At 35.8% G+C, this 26,654-nt stretch overlaps 2 protein-coding genes across 4 annotated transcripts; one reads left to right on the forward strand and one right to left on the reverse strand.

Moving 5' to 3' along the window:
• Window positions 1–15,365: 15,365 nt before the first annotated feature.
• LOC107549049 (gametocyte-specific factor 1-like) lies at window positions 15,366–19,438 on the reverse strand. Of its 3 annotated transcripts, XM_016229958.1 has the most exons (8): window positions 19,338–19,438; window positions 18,950–19,106; window positions 18,640–18,758; window positions 18,383–18,509; window positions 18,093–18,173; window positions 17,837–17,900; window positions 16,713–16,783; window positions 15,366–15,502 (listed from the first exon to the last, which is right to left on the reverse strand). In XM_016229958.1, exons 2-8 carry the CDS (start codon window positions 19,032–19,034, stop codon window positions 15,465–15,467), a joined length of 585 nt encoding a protein of 194 aa, XP_016085444.1. In that variant the 5' UTR covers window positions 19,035–19,106; window positions 19,338–19,438; the 3' UTR covers window positions 15,366–15,464. The 3 variants fall into 3 exon arrangements, with proteins under 3 accessions (XP_016085444.1, XP_016085443.1, XP_016085445.1); XM_016229957.1 differs by lacking the exon at window positions 19,338–19,438 and having other exon boundaries at window positions 18,950–19,316; XM_016229959.1 differs by lacking the exons at window positions 15,366–15,502; window positions 19,338–19,438 and adding an exon at window positions 15,980–16,321 and having other exon boundaries at window positions 18,950–19,316.
• Window positions 19,439–20,410: 972 nt separating this feature from the next.
• Window positions 20,411–26,131, forward strand: LOC107549047 (LETM1 domain-containing protein 1-like). Its single transcript, XM_016229955.1, has 9 exons — window positions 20,411–20,560; window positions 20,817–20,974; window positions 21,077–21,192; window positions 21,283–21,365; window positions 24,148–24,334; window positions 24,435–24,536; window positions 24,622–24,774; window positions 24,859–24,955; window positions 25,932–26,131. Exons 1-9 carry the CDS (start codon window positions 20,442–20,444, stop codon window positions 26,021–26,023), a joined length of 1,107 nt encoding a protein of 368 aa, XP_016085441.1. The 5' UTR covers window positions 20,411–20,441; the 3' UTR covers window positions 26,024–26,131.
• The last annotated feature ends 523 nt before the right edge of the window (window positions 26,132–26,654 follow it).

Here is a 26,654-nt window from a genome sequence, read left to right on the forward strand (position 1 = left end):
GGTATGATCACTTGAGTGACGGGTGGATTGCCACTGCTGTCACCATCATCGAGCTAGGCGGGCGTGGTTTCAGCAACCAGCTCCCGCCTCTTTGCCCATTTTTTTCGATTATCCGGGAGTGACGGGCTGCCAAGATGGCGACGGCCGGCTCCGCCCACTTTGAGCTTCAAAAACCTCTTCAGGTGCCTACAAGTGACGTCACGGACACTACGTCCATGTTTTTTTGTAGTCCATCCCTGCGTCTCAATGTTCATACTATCCATCCTAAATAGTATGTGAGATTAGAATGAGTGTGTCCCAAAGCATAGTATGTTGAAAAGAGAATGCCAAAAGTCCCCGGTTGGTCTACTATTTCAGGTCGATTTTTGAAGTGTGGATCCATGCACACTCTAATGGCTAATATTGCCCACAATCCATTGCGCTTTGGCGAAGGATTCGGTCCAGAACTACAAACAAGAATAAAACGCGCTAGAAAAGCTACAAACGTGGCGGATGCGCGCGCTCGACGGTTAGGTAGAGAGGTTTACAAAAAGGGGTTTGAGTTACTAATAATCAACATTTAACCTGGTAAAATAATATTTATTTATTCCGTGTTATATTTAATCTGCAACAGCAATGTGAACTTTTATAAACATCCAAGAGGATCGTGCAGAACCTATGCAAGCACGGCTTTTAATGGTAGGCCTAAGATTTTTTGTCTTATAAACTGTCTCATACTTTTAGATGCGCTGTTATTTGTATAGGCGGGATTTATGTAAAATTCTGGGTTCTTGACATAACGGACCCGGAAAGTAACTCGTTGTAGTCCCTTACCAGTCGTTTTTGTAGGCATTAAACTGCCAGAATTTTAAAAGACGATATCTCCGTTTGCATTGAACTTTCAGCTTCGTAACTTTGCAGATATTGTTTATGATCAAACAGCAACATTACACACTAACTAACATTTAAAAAGTGAAATCGCAATCAACCACCCCTTTAAGGGCATAGTATAAGTAGGCACATTGATACGCAGCACATGGCTACAACCTGAACAGAATTTGTTACCGCCATGATGACGAGAAAATGTTACTAGGTTAAACTGATGTGCAAAAATCTGACACACACGCACACACACAAACACAAACACACTTTCCTTGCTTGCTGGCCTCTCGTAAGGTGCATCGATACACATCGCAGATGTTCTCCGGAACTCTTCCACTCCCGGGTTCAATCTCCTGGCAAAACCGCTAAGGATGAGCGGATCGATCCAGAAGTAGGCCTATAAAAATATAGATTCTAAAGTGCATTTTAACCATTAATTTAATTTATTTAGCAAAAAATTTGGTGCATAAAATAAGCTTCTAAGTGAAAATAGACTAGGCAATATTAGCGAATAATTGTATAGGATAGTTTCTCCTGCTCATCGGAACATAAGCAAATGCTGAAAGACAGAACCAATCTGTCTGTGATTGTTCAAAAAGGGCTGCGTTTCCCAAAAACATGAGAAGCATAAATAGATCTTAAGAAACTATTGCCACCACTGGCCTCTGCGATCAGTTTTTATTCTTACGATGCATTTGGGTAACAAAGCCCAGATCAGTGCGTATCAGATGACAGAATCGAGAGTTATTTCACAATAAACAAATTGCACAACTGCTCAAAATGTTGACGTCAGTAGTATTTTTAAAAGAAATTAATACGTTTATCCGGTAAGGATGCACTACATTTTAGCACATTTTATTTCTGACAGCATAAACAAAAAGGCCTATGAAATGTTAAAAAAAAACATGGCTTTTAAATATAATGTTAAGTGAGGCCTATTATTAACATTACTGATTTTATTCTTTTAATAATTGATAAGATCAGTTTAGTTTAGAGGTATCGGTATCGAAGATACTGGGCTTGAAAATATCGGTATCGGATCGAAAATTAAATAAGAGGAATCGCCCAACCTTACGTGGCACTGCTGGTTCCATGTCTAGTCTACCTCGGATGCGAGCGGCGCGACAAAAGACAGTAGGCCTTAGAACTGATTATAATAAGTGTTAATAGGCCTATCTACAATGGATGTCAATGGATGCTATTTCCGACACAAAACGGATTTGCACTTTAGTTACAACTGATGTGCAAAAATCTGACACACACGCACACACACAAACACAAACACAAACACACTTACCTTGCTTGCTGGCCTCTCGTAAGGTGCATCGATACACATCGCAGATGTTCTCCGGAACTCTTCCACTCCCGGGTTCAATCCCCTGGCAAAACCGCTAAGGATGAGCGGATCGATCCAGAAGTAGGCCTATAAAAATGTAGATTCTAAAGTGCATTTTAACCATTAATTTAATTTATTTAGCAAAAAATTTGGTGTATAAAATAAGCTTCTAAGTGAAAATAGACTAGGCAATATTAGCGAATAATTGTATAGGATAGTTTCTCCTGCTCATCGGAACATAAGCAAATGCTGAAAGACAGAAACAATCTGTCTGTGATTGTTCAAAAAGGGCTGCGTTTCCCAAAAACATGAGAAGCATAAATAGATCTTAAGAAACTATTGCCACCACTGGCCTCTGCGATCAGTTTTTATTCTTACGATGCATTTGGGTAACAAAGCCCAGATCAGTGCGTATCAGATGACAGAATCGAGAGTTATTTCACAATAAACAAATTGCACAACTGCTCAAAATGTTGACGTCAGTAGTATTTTTAAAAGAAATTAATACGTTTATCCGGTAAGGATGCACTACATTTTAGCACATTTTATTTCTGACAGCATAAACAAAAAGGCCTATGAAATGTTAAAAAAAAACATGGCTTTTAAATATAATGTTAAGTGAGGCCTATTATTAACATTACTGATTTTATTCTTTTAATAATTGATAAGATCAGTTTAGTTTAGAGGTATCGGTATCGAAGATACTGGGCTTGAAAATATCGGTATCGGATCGAAAATTAAATAAGAGGAATCGCCCAACCTTACGTGGCACTGCTGGTTCCATGTCTAGTCTACCTCGGATGCGAGCGGCGCGACAAAAGACAGTAGGCCTTAGAACTGATTATAATAAGTGATAATAGGCTTATCTACAATGGATGTCAATGGATGGGACATTGCTATTTCCGACACAAAACGGATTTGCACTTTAGTTACAGTTATTTAGCCTACTGTAAAGGGAATTTGCGGTATTAAACTGGGTGATATAAAGTAAATAACTGTAGAAATTACAGAAATGTCTAACAGTGAACTACAACATTATGTTAAACAAATTGCACAACTGCTCAAAATGTTGACGTCAGTAGTATTTTTAAAAGAAATGAATACGTTTATCCGGTAAGGATGCATTACATTTTAGCACATTTTATTTCTGACAGCATAAACAAAAAGGCCTATGAAATGTAAAAAAAAAACATGGCATTTAAATATAATGTTAAGTGAGGCCTATTATTAACATTACTGATTTTATTCTTTTAATAATTGATAAGATCAGTTTAGTTTAGAGGTATCGGTATCGAAGATACTGGGCTTGAAAATATCGGTATCGGATCGAAAATTAAATAAGAGGAATCGCCCAACCTTACGTGGCACTGCTGGTTCCATGTCTAGTCTACCTCGGATGCGAGCGGCGCGACAAAAGACAGTAGGCCTTAGAACTGATTATAATAAGTGTTAATAGGCCTATCTACAATGGATGCGGGACATTGCTATTTCCGACACAAAACGGATTTGCACTTTAGTTACAGTTATTTAGCCTACTGTAAAGGGAATTTGCGGTATTAAACTGGGTGATATAAAGTAAATAACTGTAGAAATTACAGAAATGTCTAACAGTGAACTACAACATTATGTAACTTAACCTGAGGCCCTTAGTATCTTGATTACATTAACAAACTGCTTCATAAAATGGCAGCCTTATTTTTTATTTGCACCTCATATCAATATTCTTAAACTAAAACCATTGAGTAACATTACAGGGATGTTGCATAATTCCCTAAAATATGTTGGATAATACCTTCCTATGTATTTATTCAAACACTGCTGCATTCAAGCATGACATGACAGGAACATGGTCAAAACCATTCACTGTATAATACATGTGACTGTTAAAAACGTGCCAAATATGCAGTGTTGGGGAGTAACTAGTTACATGTAACGGAATTTCATAATTTAATTACAAAATAAAAGTAATTGTAATCAGTTACAGTTACTAAGAAAAAATGTGTAATTAAATTACAGTTATGAAAATGTTAAGGATTACAAAGGGGGTTACATCTGATTTTTTCACACACACTCCCACATACAGATTTAATTGAGTTCTTCCATAAATTGCAGTGACTGCTCTAAAATATGAAACACCAATGTTTCAGAAGTTTATAACATGCTTATCCGATAGTGTTTATGTATATACTTTATTTTAAGATTGACTATTTTTTTCTATGGCATTGTTAGATTCCAGTGTTTCCTGTCATAGCTATGCAAAGATTTGATTTCAAAAACAGTATCATAGCTATTAAACTATTTCTTGTTATGATTTTAAATATGTATTTAACCTCAGAATGATTTTAAAATAAGTCTGATTTTGTGGTGGCTGTGCTTCAAAGGGGACATCGGATGCCCATTTTCCACAAGTTGGTATGATTCTTTAGGGTATTCTTGAAACGGTCTCAGTGGTCGTGTAAAACAACACCCTTTTTACCTTGTCAAAAACAGCTCTGTTCACAGCGACTCGTTTTGGTGCATATCTCTTTACATGCTAATGAGCTTTGCTCCCCCCGCCCCTCTTTTCTGTGGAAGAGCAAACACGATTCGCAAATTAGCCTACTGTAAAGGGAATTTGCGGTATTAAACTGGGTGATATAAAGTAAATAACTGTAGAAATTACAGAAATGTCTAACAGTGAACTACAACATTATGTAACTTAACCTGAGGCCCTTAGTATCTTGATTACATTAACAAACTGCTTCATAAAATGGCAGCCTTATTTTTTATTTGCACCTCATATAAATATTCTTAAACTAAAACCATTGAGTAACATTACAGGGATGTTGCATAATTCCCTAAAATATGTTGGATAATACCTTCCTATGTATTTATTCAAACACTGCTGCATACAAGCATGACATGACAGGAACATGGTCAAAACCATTCACTGTATAATACATGTGACTGTTAAAAACGTGCCAAATATGCAGTGTTGGGGAGTAACTAGTTACATGTAACGGAATTTCATAATTTAATTACAAAATAAAAGTAATTGTAATCAGTTACAGTTACTAAGAAAAAATGTGTAATTAAATTACAGTTATGAAAATGTTAAGGATTACAAAGGGGGTTACATCTGATTTTTTCACACACACTCCCACATACAGATTTAATTGAGTTCTTCCATAAATTGCAGTGACTGCTCTAAAATATGAAACACCAATGTTTCAGAAGTTTATAACATGCTTATCCGATAGGGTTTATGTATATACTTTATTTTAAGATTGACTATTTTTTTCTATGGCATTGTTAGATTCCAGTGTTTCCTGTCATAGCTATGCAAAGATTTGATTGCGTGTTGCCACCTATAGCCTTGTGGGCAGTGCGCTGACATATAGTGCCATTGTGCTTTGGCTGTCCTGTGTTTGAATCCCGACTCGAGGAACTTTCTGATCCTGCCCCCCTCCTCTCTTTCTCCCACTTCACTTCCTGTCATATCACAATAAAGGAAGGTCATAAATAACCTTAAGTAAATAAATAACACCATAAATAAATAAAAAGTGTGAGACTTACTTCTTCTGGAGGTACAGCTGGATCATGAACAATGGATCAATGAATTGTCTCTCATTCAGAAAGCAGTCTGGAGTAAAATGATTTGAGCAGCCAGACATAAACGAATTTAGTGAAAGTGAAGTGAAGTGACGTGTGGCCAAGTATGGTGACCCATACTCGGAATCTGTGCTCTGCATTTAACCCATCCAAGTGCACACACACAGCAATGAAACACGCACACACCGTAAACACACACCAACAAAGTTGGGGGTTTGGTGCCTTGCTCTAGGGTCTCACCTCAGTCGTGGTATTGAAGGTGGAAGAGAGTGCTGGTATTCACTCCAAAATCAAAATGGCTTGATAATTGAGACTGTTTAGGTTTTTGGGGGATAAAAAAAAAAGGAGTGCATTTTTATCATTGTAGGGTGGTTGTGTCCACACACTGCTAAGACACATTTATATGCAAATGAAGATATTTTGCAGCCAATGTCTCCTTTCAAATTAAAATATTATAATCTTAATTCAAGTGAAGGATTTCGAAAGTCTGACAGTTATCAGTGTTGAGCACATATCGTAAGTTTAACCCTGCCTGGTTTACATGTTTGAAAATGATTAACAGTTGAAAACATTAGACATTTAGAAAAGTAATCAAATGTAATCAGTTACATTACTTTAATAAAGTAATTGAAAAGTTACACTACTTATTACATTTTAAGTAGGGTAATTTGTCATCTGTAACCTATTACATTTCCAAAGTAACCTTCCCAACACTGCAAATATGTTTTCTATAATTAGTGCCTTAAAACAGATGGTGCTGAAATACATGCAATGGAGAACAGGGAGCCATAATCCAAATTAGAGCTTAAGGCTGCATGATATATCACTGACCCCAATCCTAGGACATTCAGCTCATAAGACCCCACTCGCACACATGTAACCGGTCACTGCTGCTTTTTTTTAATCATAGTGCTTTTTATGAAAATAATGTACTGCTATACCATACAGATGCTGGTTTCATACTATAAACAGCATAATTCAAAATTGTTCCGTTTTTCATTGATAAACAGGCAGCTCAGGTGGTTAAATAAATTCATGTTTTTATTCAGTAAGGATGCATTAAATTAATCAAATGTGATGGTAAAGACATATATACTGTTACAAAACATTTCCATTTTAAATTAATGCTGGTCTTTTGAAACATTCATCAAAAAATCCTGAAAAAAAATTATTTTATGAAGTTATAATTAATACATTATATTAAGTCTTAATATTATATTAGATTATATTATGCCTTAAGACAGATATATTATTTATTGGACCAAAAAACAGTACACAGATTCTCTTGGATTACAATTTACAACTAGACGGATGTACTGTTACTTACTCTACAGTCAAAAATCTGGGTGTTATATTAGACAGCAACTTGTCTTTTGAAAATCATATTTCCCATGTTACAAAAACAGCATTCTTCCATCTTTGAAACATTGCCAAGTTACGAAACATGTTACCTGTTTCTAATGCAGAAAAGCTAGTTCATGCATTCATGACCTCTAGACTGGACTACTGTAATGCACTGCTAGGTGGTTGTCCTGCATCTTCAATAAACAAGCTACAGGTAGTCCAAAATGCAGCGGCTAGAGTCCTTACAAGGTCAAGAAAATATGATCATATTACCCCAATTTTACAGTCTCTGCACTGGCTACCTATTAAGTTCCGTATCAGTTACAAAATATTATTACTTGCCTATAAGGCCCTTAATGGGTGAGCTCCTGCGTATCTAACTAGTCTTCTACCACGCTAGAATCCATCACGCTCCCTAAGGTCGCAAAACTCTGGACTTTTGGTAGTACCAAGGATAGCAAAGTCCACTAAAGGAGGTAGAGCTTTTTCGCATTTGGCTCCCAAACTCTGGAATAGCCTTCCTGATAACATTCGGGGTTCAGACACACTCTCTCTGTTTAAATCTAGATTAAAGACACATCTCTTTGGCCAAGCATTCAAATAATGCATCTCATAAACTTTTACTGCAGTCATAATCTAAAAATCTTGAAGATGGAACTAAAAAGAGAGAATCTTGCTGTGGGTTCTCATGAATTTTCCCCAGAGAGGCACTGAATGATTGATGCCGTGATTGCTTTATATTTCTTTAGCCCTTCTTTAAAGATAGAGGGAGAGCGAGTGGTAGCATGGATGAAAGGAATGGAAGAAAAGGTCACTCCCAGTGGTAGTGGCTGTCAGACAGCGGTACGGTCCTGAGAAGTGACGTGGCATTACGAACTGACAGAGCAAGAGAAAGGCTATGGAACAGGGGAAATGTCAAAGTAAAAAACGAGGGAGAAAATGTGAGGTCTCTACAATAAATGTTAGCATAAATGTAAAAACATAAAAAAGAGTCTAGGTGGGATACAACCACCTTAACCTATTATGCAACAAGCCATTGTGTAAAGCTCAAAGAGTAAGAAATAAATTTGGATTTTTACAGGAATTCTTTAGTAGGCCTATTATAGAGAAATACTTTGTGCACAGGAAGTCACTGTTTGCTACAAACTGTCACTGTGACTTATACTGACAGAGAAGCATAATTATAACGATGCCCTAAACTATTTTGAGGGGAATCCAAAACCATTCACCATCTATGAAATCTCTTCTTTTTAGATCATATCTGACAGCTTTAACTCCCACAAGTAATCAGTATTTTTATTAATCGTTGACAGATGTTATACAAAATCAAGGGTCTGCCGATAAGCCACAGGGGACACAGCCTAAAAAAGATTCTCTGGAGACTAACTGCGTGACTCGGGGAGGAAAACTTGCTGCGTTTAATCACACCATCTCATAGCCTGTTACCCTCGACTGACGCTCAGCATGCAATATCCAGAAATCATTCAGAAGAAAGTTCTAAAATATAGTTCTTTGGAGTCGTTATGGCTTCATTAAGTTTTTTTGCAAATGTGAATGATCGAGTTTTCAGGGTCACACCGCTGTTAGCATTTTTACATAATTTCAGTATTCAATTAAAAAAACATTTGTGTAAAAAAATTATATAAAAATCATTTTACACACACACACACACACAATTAAATGTATACATTTCTATATACACAATTATATATATATATATATATATATATATATATATATATATAATCGCATCCAAAATAAAAGTTTTTGTTTACATAATGTGTGTACTATGTATTTTTATTATGTATATATATATATATATATAAATACACACACATACAGTATATATTTTGAAAATATTTACATGTATATATTTATATTACAGATAAATATATTTAATATAAACACATTTTTCTTAAATACTGTATATACATGTGTGTGTGTGTGTGTATTTATATAGACATAATAAATATACACAGTACACACACATATTATGTAACAAAAACTTTTATTTTGGATGCGATTAATCAACCCCTTTAACCTCTTATCATTGAAAGCATTGGAGAAAAACAACATATATAGGCAAGTATTTAAAGATCTTTAAATAGATTTTAATTGAATGATACTTTAGTATGGTATTAGTCATACACCCACAGATGCATTAATAACTGACATGAGGCACCATGATGTCCAGACAGTGGACCTGGCTGCTCTCTCTCATCCTTTTTAATTCATCCTGCTAATTCAGTTGCTATTGTTCTCTATCCCTCTGAATGCCTATCTCGGTTTTGCATGCACAAATGCAAATGCTCCAATGCACTCCCCGTCATCCCACAAGCTGCAGACTTTAGCTCAGCATTTGGGAGTAACAGCTGCAATACCTTTCCATCACAGTCAGGACACAGCGACCCATCACTCCAGTGGTGTGTGAGGAACAGGAAGTGACAGACTGTTTTTCCCCCTTCCCTTCCTTTTTGTTCAGTCCAATGAGTCTAAATGTGATTGACAGCAAAAGGCATTTTAAACCCAGCCACAGTACTGCAAAGCGCAAATGTTTGTACAGCACACCAAATATTGCATAACTAGATTTCAATGAGAATTGACAGCTTGAGTTGCTGGCTGCATATTATTACACATTTCATTTTCTGATGAAAGGCTGAAGAGAGTTTTATGGGTGTCGATATCAGTCATCTAAGGTAGACATACTTTGAATTTCATTTTAGGAATACTTTATTTGAGCGCAAAACAAAAACAAAAAAACTTGACACTGCATTTTTTTATATGAATTTACGGTTTAAATCTTCACTGTAAAAAAAACAACATTGTGTTTTACAGATTTAACTTACATTTACAGTAAAATAAAAATAAATAACATTTTAACTCCTATAATGTTAATATACCAAACGCATTAAAGTACAGGGACCCATTTCAATAAGAAACTTGAACTCTTGAGTTGACTTCCCGAGATGGGAAACTGAGTTTTCGGGTTCAACATAATTCAATCAGGTAAAGCTTTAAGCATAAAAGGTTCACGGGTGTAGGCTACATGACTTTACAAACATTTGACATATGAAATAAATATAATTCAGTGTCTATTTCAATCTGCAGCAGTTTTCCACATAGTCTAATGCCCTTTTCACATAATTAAATGTTCTCTAATCCAAACGGTCACATTTCTTAATTAGAGTAATGAAATTAACATTTGACTTACTCCGCTTTCTCAGGTTTGACAATCTTCTCATTCAGAAATGGAAAACCCTCAGTTTCCCTCATTTCAGGGTTAACATACTCCGTTAACCTCCTTTCTGAAATGGGCCTTGGATATTTGTTTTGTAACTTTTTAATACACTGACAACCACCAAAAACAGGTGGTGATGAGAGTCACGATGAACCAAAGCACATCACAAGCAGCTTTTCCACAAGCTGAGGGAAATACTAATATACTGAAGGTGCATGGTGTCATACACACAAATACAAAACACCATCATGGTAACACAAAACTCTAATGTTAATCTTTAAGAATTACTTAAAATCTTAAGTCTTAATCTTTAAAAATCTGCATATGTGGGGGGAAAAAGCACATTTATATATAAAAAAAAAGTTAATCAAAAAAATTGTTCCCTCCATTTAAATCTACATTCAGTGGAAGCCTAGGTTTCCTGGTCTAGTGATTTTAATAGAAATTGTTTCATAATTTCACCTGTATATCATCTTAAGAATAAATAAGAAAATACAAAATTGGCCTAGCTAAAAGATGAACAGTGAAACAATATTAATAATAATTAATATAATGAAGTCCTTTGAGTTATTTTTTTTTAAACTACAATTGATTGCTGAAACAATATTGTGTGTGTGGAATTTGTATGAAATGAGATTGTGAGCCTGCGGTGACAAGAGACATGAAAGCAGCGCTGGTGTTAGTTACCTAAGCGCTGAACGACACGACTGATCACAATCAAGTATTTCAGAATGCTGCGTGATTAAAAAAAGAAAATCTTATTTAACAGTAAGTTTAAGCAAGTTCTCTGAATCTGTAGGAACAGTGATGTAATCAAATTCATGCTGTACCGACTGTCAGAAATGTCTTGCTGAACCTTTTCAAACATGCTGTCTCAAACTGCAGCGCGTTAAGTCCTGCTGAACAGCTCTTTCACACAGTGTTTACGCAGATGGTGACCCAGACAGTGCGGAGACCTCAACCTAAGCTCGGAGTCCTTCAGTTATCACATTGCATGCAAACAATACACTGCATCCTTTCCCCACTGACTGTACTGTCTGGGCTTCAGGAACCCTCAAAGAGAGAGCACTATTTAAAGCAAATATTGAATGCTTTAAGTGCATGACAACGATTTAAGTGCATCATGCGCTGCATTAAATGAGATAAAATCTTGTTAAAGTCAAATCAAGGTTTATAGTTGGAAGTGGAAAACTTTAAGCTGGATAAATTTAGTGCAAATATTAAAGAGAACACTGAAGAAAATAACTTTAATCTGCTTTAAAATCCATTTTTGTCCAAAGATCAAACATTCTTTAGGTATCTTTTTCCCCTTAATAGTTCTACTTCAATTATCAACATTGAAGTACCAGCAGAAACAGATTAAATCATTCTTTTCTGAAGACAATAATGAAAACTTATTTTAACCCAGTGTCACAAACGTCTTGATGAGGACTAAAATCTGTAGGATGTTCATATTACTATTTTTTGCAAATACGTACCTGTACACAAAACACACAACTTAAATTATGCCATACAACAGATCGCACAGTGCAATGTGCTTTACCGCTTAAACCTATCAAATTTCATGATTTGATCATTTTTACACTAACTCATAAGACTACTTGAAATTAAAAATTTAAATGTAAAAACAGGTTATTTTTAAGATGGGAACTGGGCACCACTCACTGAATTAAATGCTTTAGCATATACTAATCAATGCACAACATTTCCACCAAATAAGAAAAAAAAACATGCTTTGGTAAATCTTTTTTTTTTTTTAATTAAGACAAAATTACAAAATTATAGACGGTCAATTATGAGATGAAAAGTCAAAATGAGATATTAAGTCATAATTATGAAAAAGTTTAAATTGAGTCAATTGCGATCAAGTCAAAATTGAGATACAATTATGGTACAAAACTGACAGTTGATATCGAAAGTCGAAAACGAAAGTCAATTGACATAAAAAGTGGAAATGATAGTCAATTATTAAATGAAAATCAATATAAGATAAAGGGAAAAAAAGAAAAAATCTAAATTGAGATACTAAGTCAATTATGAGAAGCTGAAACTGACAAATCAAAACTGAGATAAAGTCATAATTGATGCAATTGAAATTCTACTAAATAACTATTATTGGTCCAGTAAACAGCAACCAAACGCTGATGTTAGGCACTCTCTGATGTAACTGTAAAACAGAAAGGCACAACACAGGCTGCTAGAATTTCTCTCTGGGGAAAATTAATTGAAGGACATAATATATTTGCAAATCATGAATAGTATACAGCAATCCAGAGCAAGGGCAGAGAACCACACTCCTACAACACCACAATTTTCTGCTCCAAAAGATGCATTCATGTCCAATTTTATTATCTAAGCATAGCCTATGACCCCATTAAAATCCAGATGAATGAGACAAAAATGCAATTCTACATTATTGTACTATTTTTCTATCAGGATAGCTGATGGGTACGAGTGCCCCATTTCTAGACTGTCCCATTCTGCAGACCATCATGGCTAATGATGAACTGACACGCTCGTGTCAAACATAAAATGCTGAACAAATGGAAGCGTGTGAGCGACTACAGTATGATGCTGGATAATTTCAGCATCTGTTGGAGAGGAGAAAACCAGATGCAAATGAGGGGTCTTTATTATCAGTCACGTTGCAGCATGTCTTGTGTGTAATCTAGGATTTGTCTCTGCATTCAGATCTGATTTAGTTATGGTTTAAGATTAAAGAATTGAGGAGCGGGGCAATATTCTATATTATTGAGATATGGGAGAGAAAAAAAAAAGAGGTCCCATCAGGTTTGCATTTTCCAAATACCATTCATGAAGCTATAATATAAAAGCTCATAATGGTAATAATAATAACAACAACAATAATAATAATAATAATGAGAAATGTACTGTTTAAGAGTTGTATTTTTGTTCTTTATCTGATGCATTATCCATTATATTTAAGTTCACTGTTTAAATGTTTGGGGTCAGTCTTTTTTTTTAATTAATAAGACTTATATTGTTATGAACAAAAACTCAAATTGTTCTTCTGAACTTTCTATTAACAAAATCCTGAAAAAAAAGGTTCAACAAATATTAAGCAGCACAATCATTTTCAACACCGAAAATAAATGTTACTTGAGCACAAAATACAATCATATTAGAATGATTTGCATCACAGGAAAAAAATTCTCAAAACATTAAAAATAGATTTTAAAATGGTAATGTTTTAATATTATAAACCAATGTAAATTTATTTTTAAGCTGTAATATTAACCTTAGACATTTCAAAAAATATTAAATCTTACCGACCCCAAACTTTTCAACAGTAGTCTACGTATTTTAAAGGGGTTATATGATGTTGCTAAAAAAAAAAAAAGTATAAAAAATAAAGTGTATTTGTTGTAATGAAATGTTTGTGGTTTAAGGTTCAAAAAACACATTTTCCACATACTGTACAATGTTTCTCCTCTATGCCCCGCCTTTCTGAAACGCGTCGATTTTTACAAAGTTCATTGGTCTGAAAAAAGAGCTTTGATTGGCCAGCTATCCAGTGCGTTGTGATTGGCCAAATACCTCAAGCGTGTGACGGAAATGTTACGCCCCTTACCATACTGTGATGCTATGTCCTGGGGGAGCGACGAGACAAAAACATGAAAACCCATTATAAACTAGGCATTTGTTGCATCCAGTGGGGACATAATTATGGATTATAATGACTTATACTGTCTTTTTAAACGCACCGCGTAAACATAAAACCATGCCTGCATTTGTGATCGGAGAAATGACAAACAACAAGCGCTACTCTACACTGCTCAAAACTCACGTTTGAATCGTCAGTGGCAAATTCTTTAAATATAAAAAACACATACTTACAGTCTGTGAGTCAGAACAGCCGGCATTGTAGTCTACTCTACCAGGATCAGGAAACAGTACTCCATAAAATGTGCTGCACACATCTGAATATTTGGAGTGAGCGGAGGCCGGCTCGAGTGAGCAGAGGCGGGCGGGCAGGCTTGAGAACAGTGGATTCGACGAAGGCGCGTCCGGCGAGCTTGCGGCAACCACATGTGACGACCCCGGGCTGGACTCCGCTTCGTCCACGGTGAAAGTCGATCCAGCGATCCACAGCACGAAGTTGATGTATTTCCTCAGCAACCAGCACGGATCAGCTCCAGGCATGACGAAGCGGATATCATCTTTTTGGAAGGCCAACCAAAGTAGTTTCGCTTTCACAACGAAACACACAGCGTCTTCACGACATGGCGGCGGCGGCAACAACAATACTACAGCGAGAATAAAAGTTAAGCCTTCTTTCTTTGCGTGAACATTTGGGTGGCGTTATGCAAATCTTCCCACATCGTGACGTAGACATGTGGGGCATGTTAGAACGAGCCGTTTTAGGTAGGCGTGGTTGACTCTTAACTTTTATAAAGAATATCTCTTTGGATTTGAGACTTTAGTCTTTGCAACTTTACAGATCTTCTTTATGCACCAAGAGCTTGTATCACTTCAAAGAGAAAGGAAAAATTGGAATCGCATCATATGACCCCTTTAAGTAATGAAACTTGATTACCATTTCTTTCAACATATTTAATAGTTCTAGCCTTTTAACACAATTCAAATGGCCCTGCAGTGACAAAAGAAATATTCTATGCGGTCTTCAATAGGTCATAAAAACAAAAAGCATGTATACTTACATCAGCATTTGAAAAAAGTAAATAATTTTAGGATAAATTCTCTTGAATTTTAACCAATATGCAACAAAGCATCACAAAATTCCAACAGCATTCCACTTAATTTGCTCACATGCCCAAAGCGTGAAGTTTAAAAATGAAAGGGAGATTGTAAACGGCTCCTCAGAGCAACAGTGCACCAAAGGAAGCACTACACAGCTGTGTTTAACAGGCACCCAGATACAGCGGCGCCAGAGGGGGGCGAGCAATCAGCCCTGCCTACATTTGTGCAAATGTCTGTTGTCAGTGCAGCTAGCAGGGGAGAAGAGGACTGTCTGTGCGGGTTAAACAAGGCAGAGGAGAGGAGGAAGAAGGGGCAGACCGGTGGCCCTGCCATACTAACTCATGCTCCATTCATATTGCCACAGACACAGGGTTACACTAGCCCATCTTCTCTGTGACTCAAATAAACCACTGTAACAGGGGGAAAAAAAAAAAGACAGAACTGTCGCGCACACACTAATTAAAAATGCTCAAAGCACACTGAAAAATTAAATGAAATTTAACTGGTAGAAAAAAACACTTCAAAAGACCGTTACAATAATGCAACAATTTACAGCATTTATCGATCTGTTAATTTATAAACACTATTGTTAGTTGTTAATGTACTGACAGATTAATCGATTTACAAAAATCTTGTATTTAAAAACATTTAAGATCTTGCTCAGTGTTCTTGTGCAAACACCATCAAATCCATGAGACATTTGTCCATTATAAATGAAGTCAGTCATTATAACCCAAACTATTCATCTTAAAAACCTAAAGCAACTTCTGTTAATTATGGTTACGTTAAAACTAAACGCATCAAATTCCCTAAAGTAATATTTTACTTAATTTGTGCTCTGTTGCTCTATGGTTCAAAAATGAAGGGGAAAAAAAATGCAATGGAGGTTTGCACTTAAAATCTTTAATGAAGCATACAGGTCAGGATTAAAGACTACCACTTCCACAAAAAGCAAAAAAGTTCAAAGCCAATGGTCCAGAAAGATTGGCATCTCATTTGAAATATGACACGAAATTGTTTGCTTCAATAAGGAGCATCTCTTCACATGGACCATAGCAGTTTACAGACAGTGTATTAGCTTGAAGAAAAGAAGAAAAGGGAAATTTCACAACACTTTAAAGTTAAAAACTTCTAAATATAAGTAGACTTCAAAGTTAGGCTAGAAATCACAGGTCTTTAAGTATTAAATAAGTAAGATTAGTCCGTGAAGTCCATCCAGTGGTGACATCCTTGGTAAAAAAAAGAGGGAGGAAACGTAGTGAGAATGACAACAGTGTTACTTAGATTTACACACACAGCTTGAATTAGTCTTAAGTTATCTAATTTTTCTTCAAGACTGGTCATAACATTTTAAATTGTCACAAAAAGGTAGATCGGTCTAATTTAAATTTGAAATAAATAATCCTTCGTCTACTACTAGTTTGTGAACCTAATTCTTAAGTCTTAACATAGTGGCTGTGTTTATGCAACTAGCCGGTTTATAAAATGTCACAGGACTGTTTGAATCAGCTAAGAGTGCTGCTGCCATCTACAGGAGCGTTAATAACTCCCATGGATAGAACAGCAGACTTGTTTAAAAGCTAAAACCTCCGGTTAAATTAAGGGTGTTAAAGTACTTACAGAGTTTCCATGGAAGAGTCCGTGGTGCCCTAAGTCCATCGGATAAACTGATGGTGGTAGATGGCTCTGGCCTAACAAAAACATGAGTGCAAGTGTATGTAAAGCAAAAATAAATAAATAAATCACTGTGGAGTGGAGTCACTTTAGCCCTATTTTGTCAGAAAACATCAGGCAAGGGTCATGTTTTTTTTTCATGCAGGTATAAGTAAAAAGTGTATGTTTATATTAGTGCCCCTAGTGATTAAACTTGGTTACTTGCAATCAAACCATTACAAGGGTAATTTACCCAAAAATGTAATGCTCAGAAATAGGGATGCACCGGTTGACCGGCCATAAATCGGAACCGGCCGGTTTTGTATTTTTTTTCGTCCGATTTTTCCAGAAGTGTGCGCCGAGGCGCCAGCAGAAAAAAATACCACGCAGAGCAAGCTCACTGTTGGCGATGCACGATGGAAATGCAGAGCTGTCTGAGGCACAGATACCAAGAAGCGAACAGCCGTTGGTGTACTGGCGCACAAATAAGAGCCGCTTTCCTGCACTCGCTGAAGTTGTGCGAGTAGACAGTGAACGTTTGTTCAGCTCAGCTTCTCACGTGTTGGATGAGAAACGAAACAGACTAACTTGTGACAAAGCTGAAATGCTTCTTTTTGTAATGAACTCGCATGCACTTTTGAAAAGCCAGAATTAAATGTCAGTTCTGTAGGCTATAGGATTAATATTTTTTATTTTACCTTAAAATTACATTGACTTAATGGGATTTAAAAAGCACCTGCCGTAGTTAACATTCTGGAATAATTTATTTATATAGCCTACTTACTGCGCAGTTACTGCTGTTCATTTCAGATGGTTACAGTTGTTGGTTTCAATAGCCAAAACCCAGTTTAGCCTGTTAAATACCAAATAAACATCTTGTTTGTGTGTACTTCTATTGTTTGTTGCTTGATAAAAATAAATAAATCGGAAATCGGTATCGGAATCGGCCAGTTTGCTTGTAAAAAAAAATCGGTATCGGAATCGGCTATGAAAAATCATGATCGTGCATCACTACTCAGAAACACTGCTTGTTTGCCTTACTGGGTGAGAGGATTTAAGTTCAAGGGGAAAAAAAGAACATGAGGACTCACTTGTTTTGGGCAAGCTGATTGTTGGATGCACCCCAGACAAACATAGCAGCATTATCATCCGCCTCTGCAATCATAGGGCCAAACAGAGGGAATCATCCAGAAAGAAGGGATTTATTCATTTAAACCAAAATACAGAACCCAGAAACTATACATATTAAATAAGGCAAACCGAAAGTGCCATAGTAGATATACAGCAGAAGCCTAGTATACGAAAACTACTCAAAATGGCACCCCATACACTCAACCGGTCACATACCTGTTTCCCAGTCCTCATAGGGTGAAGGGTTTGTACAGGAGTTAACAGGCACCTGAAACTTCTCCAGCAACTCTACATTTCCTAAAAAATAAAAATAAATCCTGATTGACAAATGAACGCATCTTTAAAATGTCAAGATTTTGGAAAAGTACAGTGGTTTTAAAATCAACATTTTGATTTCACAAGTTCATCTAAATTTTCATCCAAACACCACAACAAAAGGATTTTTTGTCCCATGAAAGAACGCAAATATCACAGCAACAGCCCACGCTCAAACAGGCAACACTAACCATCTTCAGCATTCAGTGACCTCTTGTCTTCACAGTTTGCTATGTGATGAGACAACTCGTGCTTGGGAATCAAGTGTCTGGCGTTGAAGGGGCATGTCTTCAGTTCACTAGCCAGTTTAGGGTGGTTCTGAAACAGATGGGGGTGGACAGATAAAGTCCTCACAACACCAATGCCAAGAACACAACACCCTCACATTTTCAATAAATATGATATGAAAAACAAACACATGGAGAAGATCCCCCCCCCCATAACCCACCTTCCTGCACTTGAGAACATGAAAAGGGAAGCGAGAGGCTCTGATCTGGTGGTTTTTGTCATATGGGCACTGCACAAGCCTGTTGGGGTCACTGGCGTCAACAGTGTCTTCACCATAAGCTGTGAAAACAAGAAGCACCATCATAAAACTTGGTTGCTCTTGTGGCTGGTTCACACAGAACGCCTTTTTCTGTTCCACTGCGCTACTTGTCTATTGTTTTTCTATATGAACGCACTAGATGGACGTGTTTGCCCGTAATATTGTGACTTCAGAAGTGGCAGGCCTATATTAAATCCAACTGCTAAATTACCCTTCTCTTCATTCCAGCCGTGCTGTTGACTTTCAGAGTGGACTCCAGACGGACCGACGCTACTCCCGAATCTAACAGTGGCCATGCTCGCTTCCTTTGGGGATTTGGGTAGTTTGCTTGACCTTGCGTTTTCCTTTGGATTTGATCAAATGTCACCCTAAATAACACACGCCCAATTTAAAAACAAGCCAAGTTTTTAAAAAGCACAATGATTAGTAGAAAAGTGGCTCGTGCTAAACAAGAGAAGAAGAAAACGTCGAACGCCAAAAGTTAAAGTAGCCTAGTTCGATCAAGAACATTTACAATTTTTCTTATATATAATAATAAAATCACAACTTGCAATACTTTCTAATTTCTTTTCATAGCATTGTCTTGTCAGAACACTTACACTTTGGCTTTTGTAGTCTTGAGGTATGGCGCGCGCTCCCCTGCCCTTGATTGAGATGGACTGTGAATGTCACGTGACCCACTACTTCAAAACCTTCATTTGTTTCGTCATTACAATTATCATAATTATATACTATGGTCAACACTTTTCCAAATACAGACAGCAAACAGAAAACTAGCAAAACGGCTTTATATATAAAATAAAGTTAAATAAAACCATTCAGTTCAATTCAGTTAGATTCAATTAGATTAGAAACAGCTGTGCTGGTAATATTTTTGGAACCTGTGATATTTTTTTTAGGATTCTTTGATGGATAAAAAGTTAAAAAGAACAGCATTTACATTCAAAATATAAATATTGTGTAACAATATACACTACCTTCAAAAGTTCGGGGTCAGCCATTTTTTTCTTTTCTTTTTTTGTTGTTGAAAGAAATGAATGCTTTTATTCAGCAAGGATGTGTTAGATTGACAAAAATGAATAATAAAGATTTATATTGTTAGAAAAGATTTCTATTTTAAATAAATGCTGTTCTTTTTAACTTTATTCATAAAATAATCCTGAAAAAAAAGTTTTTTCAGGTTTCCAGCACTGATAATAAATCAGCATATTAGAATGGTTCCTGAAGGATCATGTGACACTGAAGACTGGAGAAATGCTGCTGAAAAATCAGCGTTTGCATCACAGAAATAAATTATATTTTAAAGGATATTAAAATAGAAACCCATTATTTTGAATGGTAATAATATTTTACAATATTACGTTTTTTTCTGTATTTTTGGTCAAATAAATGTAGCCTTGATGAACAGAAGAGACTTCTGTAAAACACATTAAAAATCGTACTGATCCCAAACTTTTGAACAGCAGTGTACATATATATATACATTTTTAATTAGCTTGAGCCAAGGAGAGTAATATGGTTTTGAAATGAAGACTCCAATCACACAAATACTACGGTATCTATCGACAAAAAAATATTTTTTAAAAAGTGGTGCGCTTTGAGTACTATATATGCGGTTGTTGAAGCAGCCAATCACAGCGCCGCGCCCGCATTCCATTCTCTGAAGACACGCCCACGTAGAACTGTCAGCTGCTCAGTCCAAGATGGCGCTGTCCTGTAGAGGAGTGTGCCGCGGAACTTCATTGATCTTACTGTACGGAAAACGACCTGTCGGGGTCAAAGCAAGTCTCTGCACACCTAGTCTGGTTTCCACAAAATCCAGGTACTATTCATAACAAGTTCAGGATGATCGATCATATGTAGGCGGTGTTTTTGCATATAGACTCGTTATAAAATGATACTGAAGATAATGTTTCATCATGAATTATACAAGTGGGGCCACTGGAAATATGTCTCATTGTCTGTCCTCCTTTTAGTTGTTGTCCAGAGAAAATATTTCACTGGGTTCACCAGGAAATACAGTACATGCCCTGCCCTGTTACGACATCTCACAAATGTATGTATGTATGTATGTGTAGTAGTTTGTGGTTTGTTAGACACTACTCACCTTCACAAGCAAGACATGGAATTGGTCGAAGCGTTGTGTCCGGTCTGAAATGGGCCAATGGGAAATATGAGGGATTCCTGCAACGTCGCTTTCCACGATTTTACGTTGTCCATCACACTTTTATGAGAGGTCAGAGTGAATAATATATATTTAAAATCATTACTGAATTTTTAACCTCAAACCATCTCGGGCAAATATGTTATAATATAGGTTTTATGATTTTCTATAAAGGTTTACAGCTCCTGTTTCAAGATGGTACAGAACTGAGAAGAATCGTAGCCCGCATGCTCAGTGAAAGAATAGAGCACCAGAATTTGCCTTACCGTGATATGGAGAAAATCAGGCAGGTGGGTCAAAGAACTGAAGCAGACATTTATGGGATATATTGCTGTTATAAGTTGTATTAAATTGTTATCATTTTTGTGTGTTGCTTTCAGGTCCGCAGGGACTTAATCAAAGCCTTTCCATTGGTCATCTTATCAGTACCTCCTTTTGTCAACGATGTGGTCTTCATCCTTATGTGAGTATTTAGCATCTTACTACGCTGATTATTCAGTGTTTTGCCTTTTAAGCAATTATGGAGTATTTTTGCATCTTTGAAACTGATTGAATATTGCATGTCTCCTTTATTATCTGTCACTCTTCCATTAATTTATCCGATGATACTTCCATCCTCAGGAATGTGATTTTTCCATATTTATTCATATTTCAGTATTTTCTGACCTGGGATGTATGACCCACATGAATTTAGTTTAGTTTAACTTTAACTTTATTGTCCATTCTGTTTGTCAGAGCAGAAATTTGTCTTTGACTGGTGACATGAATACATCCACATTAATGCTTAAAAAAAAACACATCACACATTAACGACACAAACATAGAATTGAACAAATGTAAACACTTGACAGTACCCCCATCATTTCTTACACATTTCAAATCATCCACAGTAATATAGAAAAATAATTTAATACCAACCATTCTCTTGCATTTACTTCAAACAATAATCCAATTTAAAATTATAACTGCTATTGGGACAAATTATTTTTTTATACGCATTTCTTCTGGCCAGAGGAATTTTGAGTATATGCCCTGATGGAAGCATTTCAAAAAAGTAGAGTGGAGGGGATGCGTATGATCTTTAAGTTTAGTCAAGTTATACTTAATTGTCCTTTACAGGAAATTTGTCTTGGACTCTAAAGCTGCGGTAGTACACAACGACCACACACAATAACAACAACAACATTATTAAGAGAGAAGAAAAACAAATTGCAGTTTTTCCATCAAATAATCAAATAAGACCTGAAGTGAATGTTGTTTATGGCCAGTGATCTTATTTGCCTGATTATGTATTTGTGAAAGTTTGTTCTTCTGTTTAACTGTTATATTACGTACCATTAAACAATATTATATGTAAGAATGCTCTCAATCATTGACCTGTATACCATAGTTAGATTGTGTGTGGACTCTACATTATTTTCAAAGTTAAGTTTATTGTCAATGATTGTTCCTAAATATTTCAAATTCGAGACCTGCTCTACAGTTTTTCCTTTTATAATGACTGGTTTGTATACAGGGCTTGTATCATAGCTCTCAAACCAACTGATACTACTGTCAATATACTCAAAATATGAGGAGCAATTCATTTCATTCTGACAGGAGACCAATGCCATATCATCAGCATACTTTATGAGGGAGAGGTTATCATCATCACACTGCAGTTCATTGCTGTATACAGAGAACAATATTGGAGACAGTACAGATCCCTGTGGTACCCCAGTATTTAAAACCAAGCAGTCAGACAAGACATTATTAATACAAACACGCTGAGGTCGGTCTATTAAAAATTCCTTAATCCATAAAATCATCCAACTACTAACACCTAAATTGTGAAGGCACTTTAAAAGAAGGTTTGGTTGGACGTTATCAAAAGCAGACGAAAAATCCATGAAGAGTATTCTAACTTACATATTTGGCTTATCTAAATGATGTTGAACTTTATTCAAAATAGTGAGAGGCATTGGCCCGGTAAGCAAATTGCAGGGGGTCGATAGATCTCTCAATTTGAGATGACAATTCCTTACTATGCGTTTCATACATTTGCAAAGAACTGATGTGAGCGCAATTGGACAAAAGTCATTTACCAATTTTGCATGAGGTATTTTGGGTACTGGGATGATGGATCTCTTGCATTTCCTCTTTTGAATTTCTTAACATTCTCTTTATATTCCTTCTGTGTGTCTTTTATCTTACGTTTAACTGCTTTATTTAACTCCTTTACGTTCTGCTAATCATGCTGCATGAAAGCAATTTTTTCATATTTAAATAATGTTTCAAATCTTTGTTAATCCATGGCTTGTTATTTGGGTAGATTTTGACATTCTTTGTTTGAACAACAGAATTTACACAGAAATTGATGTAGCAGGTTATTGTATCATTCAACAATTCATAGTTACTACAACAATCGTTATCATTAAAAAATAAGTCCCATTCAGTACACTCAAAACACCCTCTTAACGGTTCTATTATCAAATTTAATGAAGAAATATATTACTATTGCAAAAATATTATTGTAATATAGCAAAGGATTAATAATAATAATAATGCTAATAATATTGAATTAGCTCAGGCTACCTTAATGCAGAGCTTTATAAGGTGGGTTTTGAGTCGGCTGTCTTGGACAGATGTAGATATCAAATTGTCAATCTGAGTGAAAAATGGATGCATTTTAAAATAAATATTATTATTGTTATTAATCCTTAGCTATATTACAATAATATTTTTGCAATAGTAATATATTTCTTTATTATTTTATATATTATTTTATAATTTAAATAAAAAAACATTTATAATTTTTTTAATAAGTTTATTATTAATCTTTTTAATTTTACAGTATAATTGTATCATTGCAATATTTCTTTATTGATTTAAGTTTTAAGTTTAATTTTTAAAATGTTAAAAATAATAAACACTAAATAAAACACTAAAGTTTATTGTTGTTATTATTAAATATTATTTTTATTTTACAGCACAATAGTATTATTTTAATAGTCATATTTATTGATTTAGATTTTTACAATTTAAATACTTTTTCAGTAATAGTTATTAAATACTCAGCTTTTTATTTTACAGCACAATAATTATTTTGCAACAGTATATTTCTTTGATTAGTTTATACATTTAAAATATATTTTAAATAATAATATTATAATAATTTATTATTATTGTTATTATTAAATGGGGAGAGGTGGATGTTTTTCTTCTTTCTTGTCCTTAGCTGATCACATGCCTGCATCATCCTCTAGGTACCTCTATCCTCGCCAGCTTCTGATCCGGCACTTCTGGACCCCACAGCAGCTGGTGGAGTTTCAGGGGGTGTATCATGCCCAGAGAGCAAAGCACCACTGGGCTATAGTCAAAGGGCTGGAGAGCATGTCAACATCTGTCCAAGACAGTTGCCTCAAAAGCCGCCTCTTGGAGCTCTGCAGTAAGGTAGCCTGAGCTAATTCATAATGTTACGTATGTGTAAAACAATAGCCTTTATTATTTTATTCAGATTTTGACTTTATAATAAATATAAATGTGTCTGCAGGTCCGAAGTGGAGTCCATCCTGTGGTGTCTGATATCCATGCAGTGAGAACTTTGTTCTCTGGGCCTCCCTTGGGTGTCAAGAGAATGTATGCAGATCAGATGGTGAGCTTCAAATAATCAGCTAGTTGAACAATGCACTTTAAATGTTTGTTATTTAGTCTTTGTCTTGTTTAAAATGTATTTTCAGAGGCACCTGTGTCCTTTGCTCTTCCTGACGCCCCGCCTCCCAGCCTTCTGGATTGGTCGACGCTTGAACAGCCATGCCTTAGAACTCATGCAGCTTGACCACGCCATTATCCGATTAGGCGTGCACCAATTAAACGATGCGGAGCTCAGAGAGGTCAGGGGTCACTTTTTATTGCCTATTACATTTAAGCAGACTTTATTTTGTGATTTAAGACTATTTTTACATCACATCTCCTAGGCATGTTACGTGAGAGGGCTGAATCCTGACCGTCTGAGTCCAGGGCAGTGCCAGGAATGGCTCACACAGTGGTTGCAGTTCTCAACACACCTCAAAGGTACACAAGCCATAAGATCAAGGCTGTGTTCAACATCGCGTACTAGCATGCTACTTTTATGGTGTGTTCACGTCAGGTCATAATTACTAGATGACACCCTGGACGTTCTACTCTGAGCCATTCATGTTAAAGGCTGTTATCTTAAAATTATTATTTGTTTCCCAGAAACCTCCACTTCAATAGAACTTACATACAGTTTTATTGCTATCTATATTCTTAGGGTTGTTTTTTTTCACAGAGGGGTTTGAATATGTATTTGTCTGATGTTATACAACATTTTATTCCTAAAAACATGGTGAAATCATTTTCTGGCTGCTGACAGTGTTTTCTGATTTATGGAGTGATAAAAACAGATGTCCAAAATCCCCTCTGTGAAAAGCATTTAAAGTTCATGTGAAATAAGAATTTTGAACCTGGCCTTATCCAGAGATCAGATTTCTGTTCTGGATATGTATGCATATTTAATTAGATAATTTAAACATAACATTTCATTTGTGCAAACATATAAACATAACATTTCTGTATGCAAATTCCCCGTAGACAATAAAATAATGTCTAGTGTACAACTGAATGCATTGCCAAGGATACTGTATTCCACAATGCAGTGCAGTGTTACGAATTAACCAAAAGTAATTTTTTTTTCATTTAACTGCCAAAATGTAAGACTTTTCCCCCCAAAATTAAACAATTCTAGATGATAACAGTATAGCATATTAATATTAATCATTAGTTTACTTTTTTTAATTTTATTTTCTTAAGTATAGTGTGTACTGCACAGTATTCAGTATTTGAACATAGATGTACTCTAAAGTTAACTTTTAATATACCCTGAATGTTTCTTAATTAGTCAGTTGGGGTTTGTGTTGAATGGCATGAACAAATAACAGAAGAAACCACGGTTTTGCTTTTGAAACTGAGATGACAGTTACGGTGTTGCACATTCATTGTGTATTCTGTTTCCTTCTTGTTTGACCAGAGTCAGAGACCTCCCTCTATTTGCACAGTATGGTGCTGCTCACTGTAAACTACCCTAAACCCACGTCACTGACCTCAGAAGGAAGTAGATGACTTCTCTTCCTAATGCCCAGTGCTGAAAATCCACCACCACACCCAAAGGCAAAACACCACGGGAACAAACAGACTCATGTTTGCAAATTCAAGCAGCGCAACACCTTTGGCTCAGTCACACGTTACTTTCATTATGAAGGGATTTTTTGAAGTTTCTGCAGGAATTATTCTTTAAAGGGCCTGCCATTCTTTAAAAGTGTTTCTAGGAGATCCAATTTAGTTTACTTCAGTAAGGAACAGATAGGACGGACATTGTCATTGAAAGATGTCATCGGGATTCTGGAACTTGTGGAATAATTTCATTCATTTTTTTTCTTCCATATAGACAGGGTGTGTAATTAGTGATGTACATTTACAGAGAGGTTCTAACCTGATCGGAGACAAAAAAAGCACACTGAACGTATGCCAAATGCAACCATTTGGAATTAAAGCTCATTGGTCTTATCTTGAAACATTTTCATTCTGAATATTTATTCTGCTAACAATAGTTGTTCATGCAGTCATTTGTGAATTGCGTTTTGAGGCATTTCGTACCTTTGTTTAAAATCTGCACTAAGTATCACCCATCACATTCATTTTTCAAGTGTCTGTCTCGGATTGTTTCAAATGTTTCACTATAGAAATCAATTTT

This window comes from Sinocyclocheilus grahami, unplaced genomic scaffold, assembly GCF_001515645.1.
Source record: "Sinocyclocheilus grahami isolate Dianchi unplaced genomic scaffold, SAMN03320097.WGS_v1.1 scaffold361.1, whole genome shotgun sequence".
Taxonomy (NCBI): Eukaryota; Metazoa; Chordata; class Actinopteri; order Cypriniformes; family Cyprinidae; genus Sinocyclocheilus; species Sinocyclocheilus grahami.

Bases quoted from the DNA above. Each gene is read 5' to 3' on its own strand.
- LOC107549049 (XM_016229958.1), bottom strand. From the start codon at position 19,034: ATGGCCACTGTTAGATTCGGGAGTAGCGTCGGTCCGTCTGGAGTCCAC. The intron at 17,901-18,092 runs GTATGTGACCGG...CTATGATTGCAG, and splicing joins CTATGAGGACTGGGAAACAG to AGGCGGATGATAATGCTGCT. The intron at 16,784-17,836 runs GTGAGTCCTCAT...TGTTTTTGTTAG, and splicing joins AATCAGCTTGCCCAAAACAA to GCCAGAGCCATCTACCACCA.
- LOC107549047 (XM_016229955.1), top strand. From the start codon at position 20,442: ATGGCGCTGTCCTGTAGAGGAGTGTGCCGCGGAACTTCATTGATCTTA. The intron at 20,561-20,816 runs GTACTATTCATA...ATGTATGTGTAG, and splicing joins CTGGTTTCCACAAAATCCAG to TAGTTTGTGGTTTGTTAGAC. The intron at 20,975-21,076 runs GTCAGAGTGAAT...TTTTCTATAAAG, and splicing joins CCATCACACTTTTATGAGAG to GTTTACAGCTCCTGTTTCAA.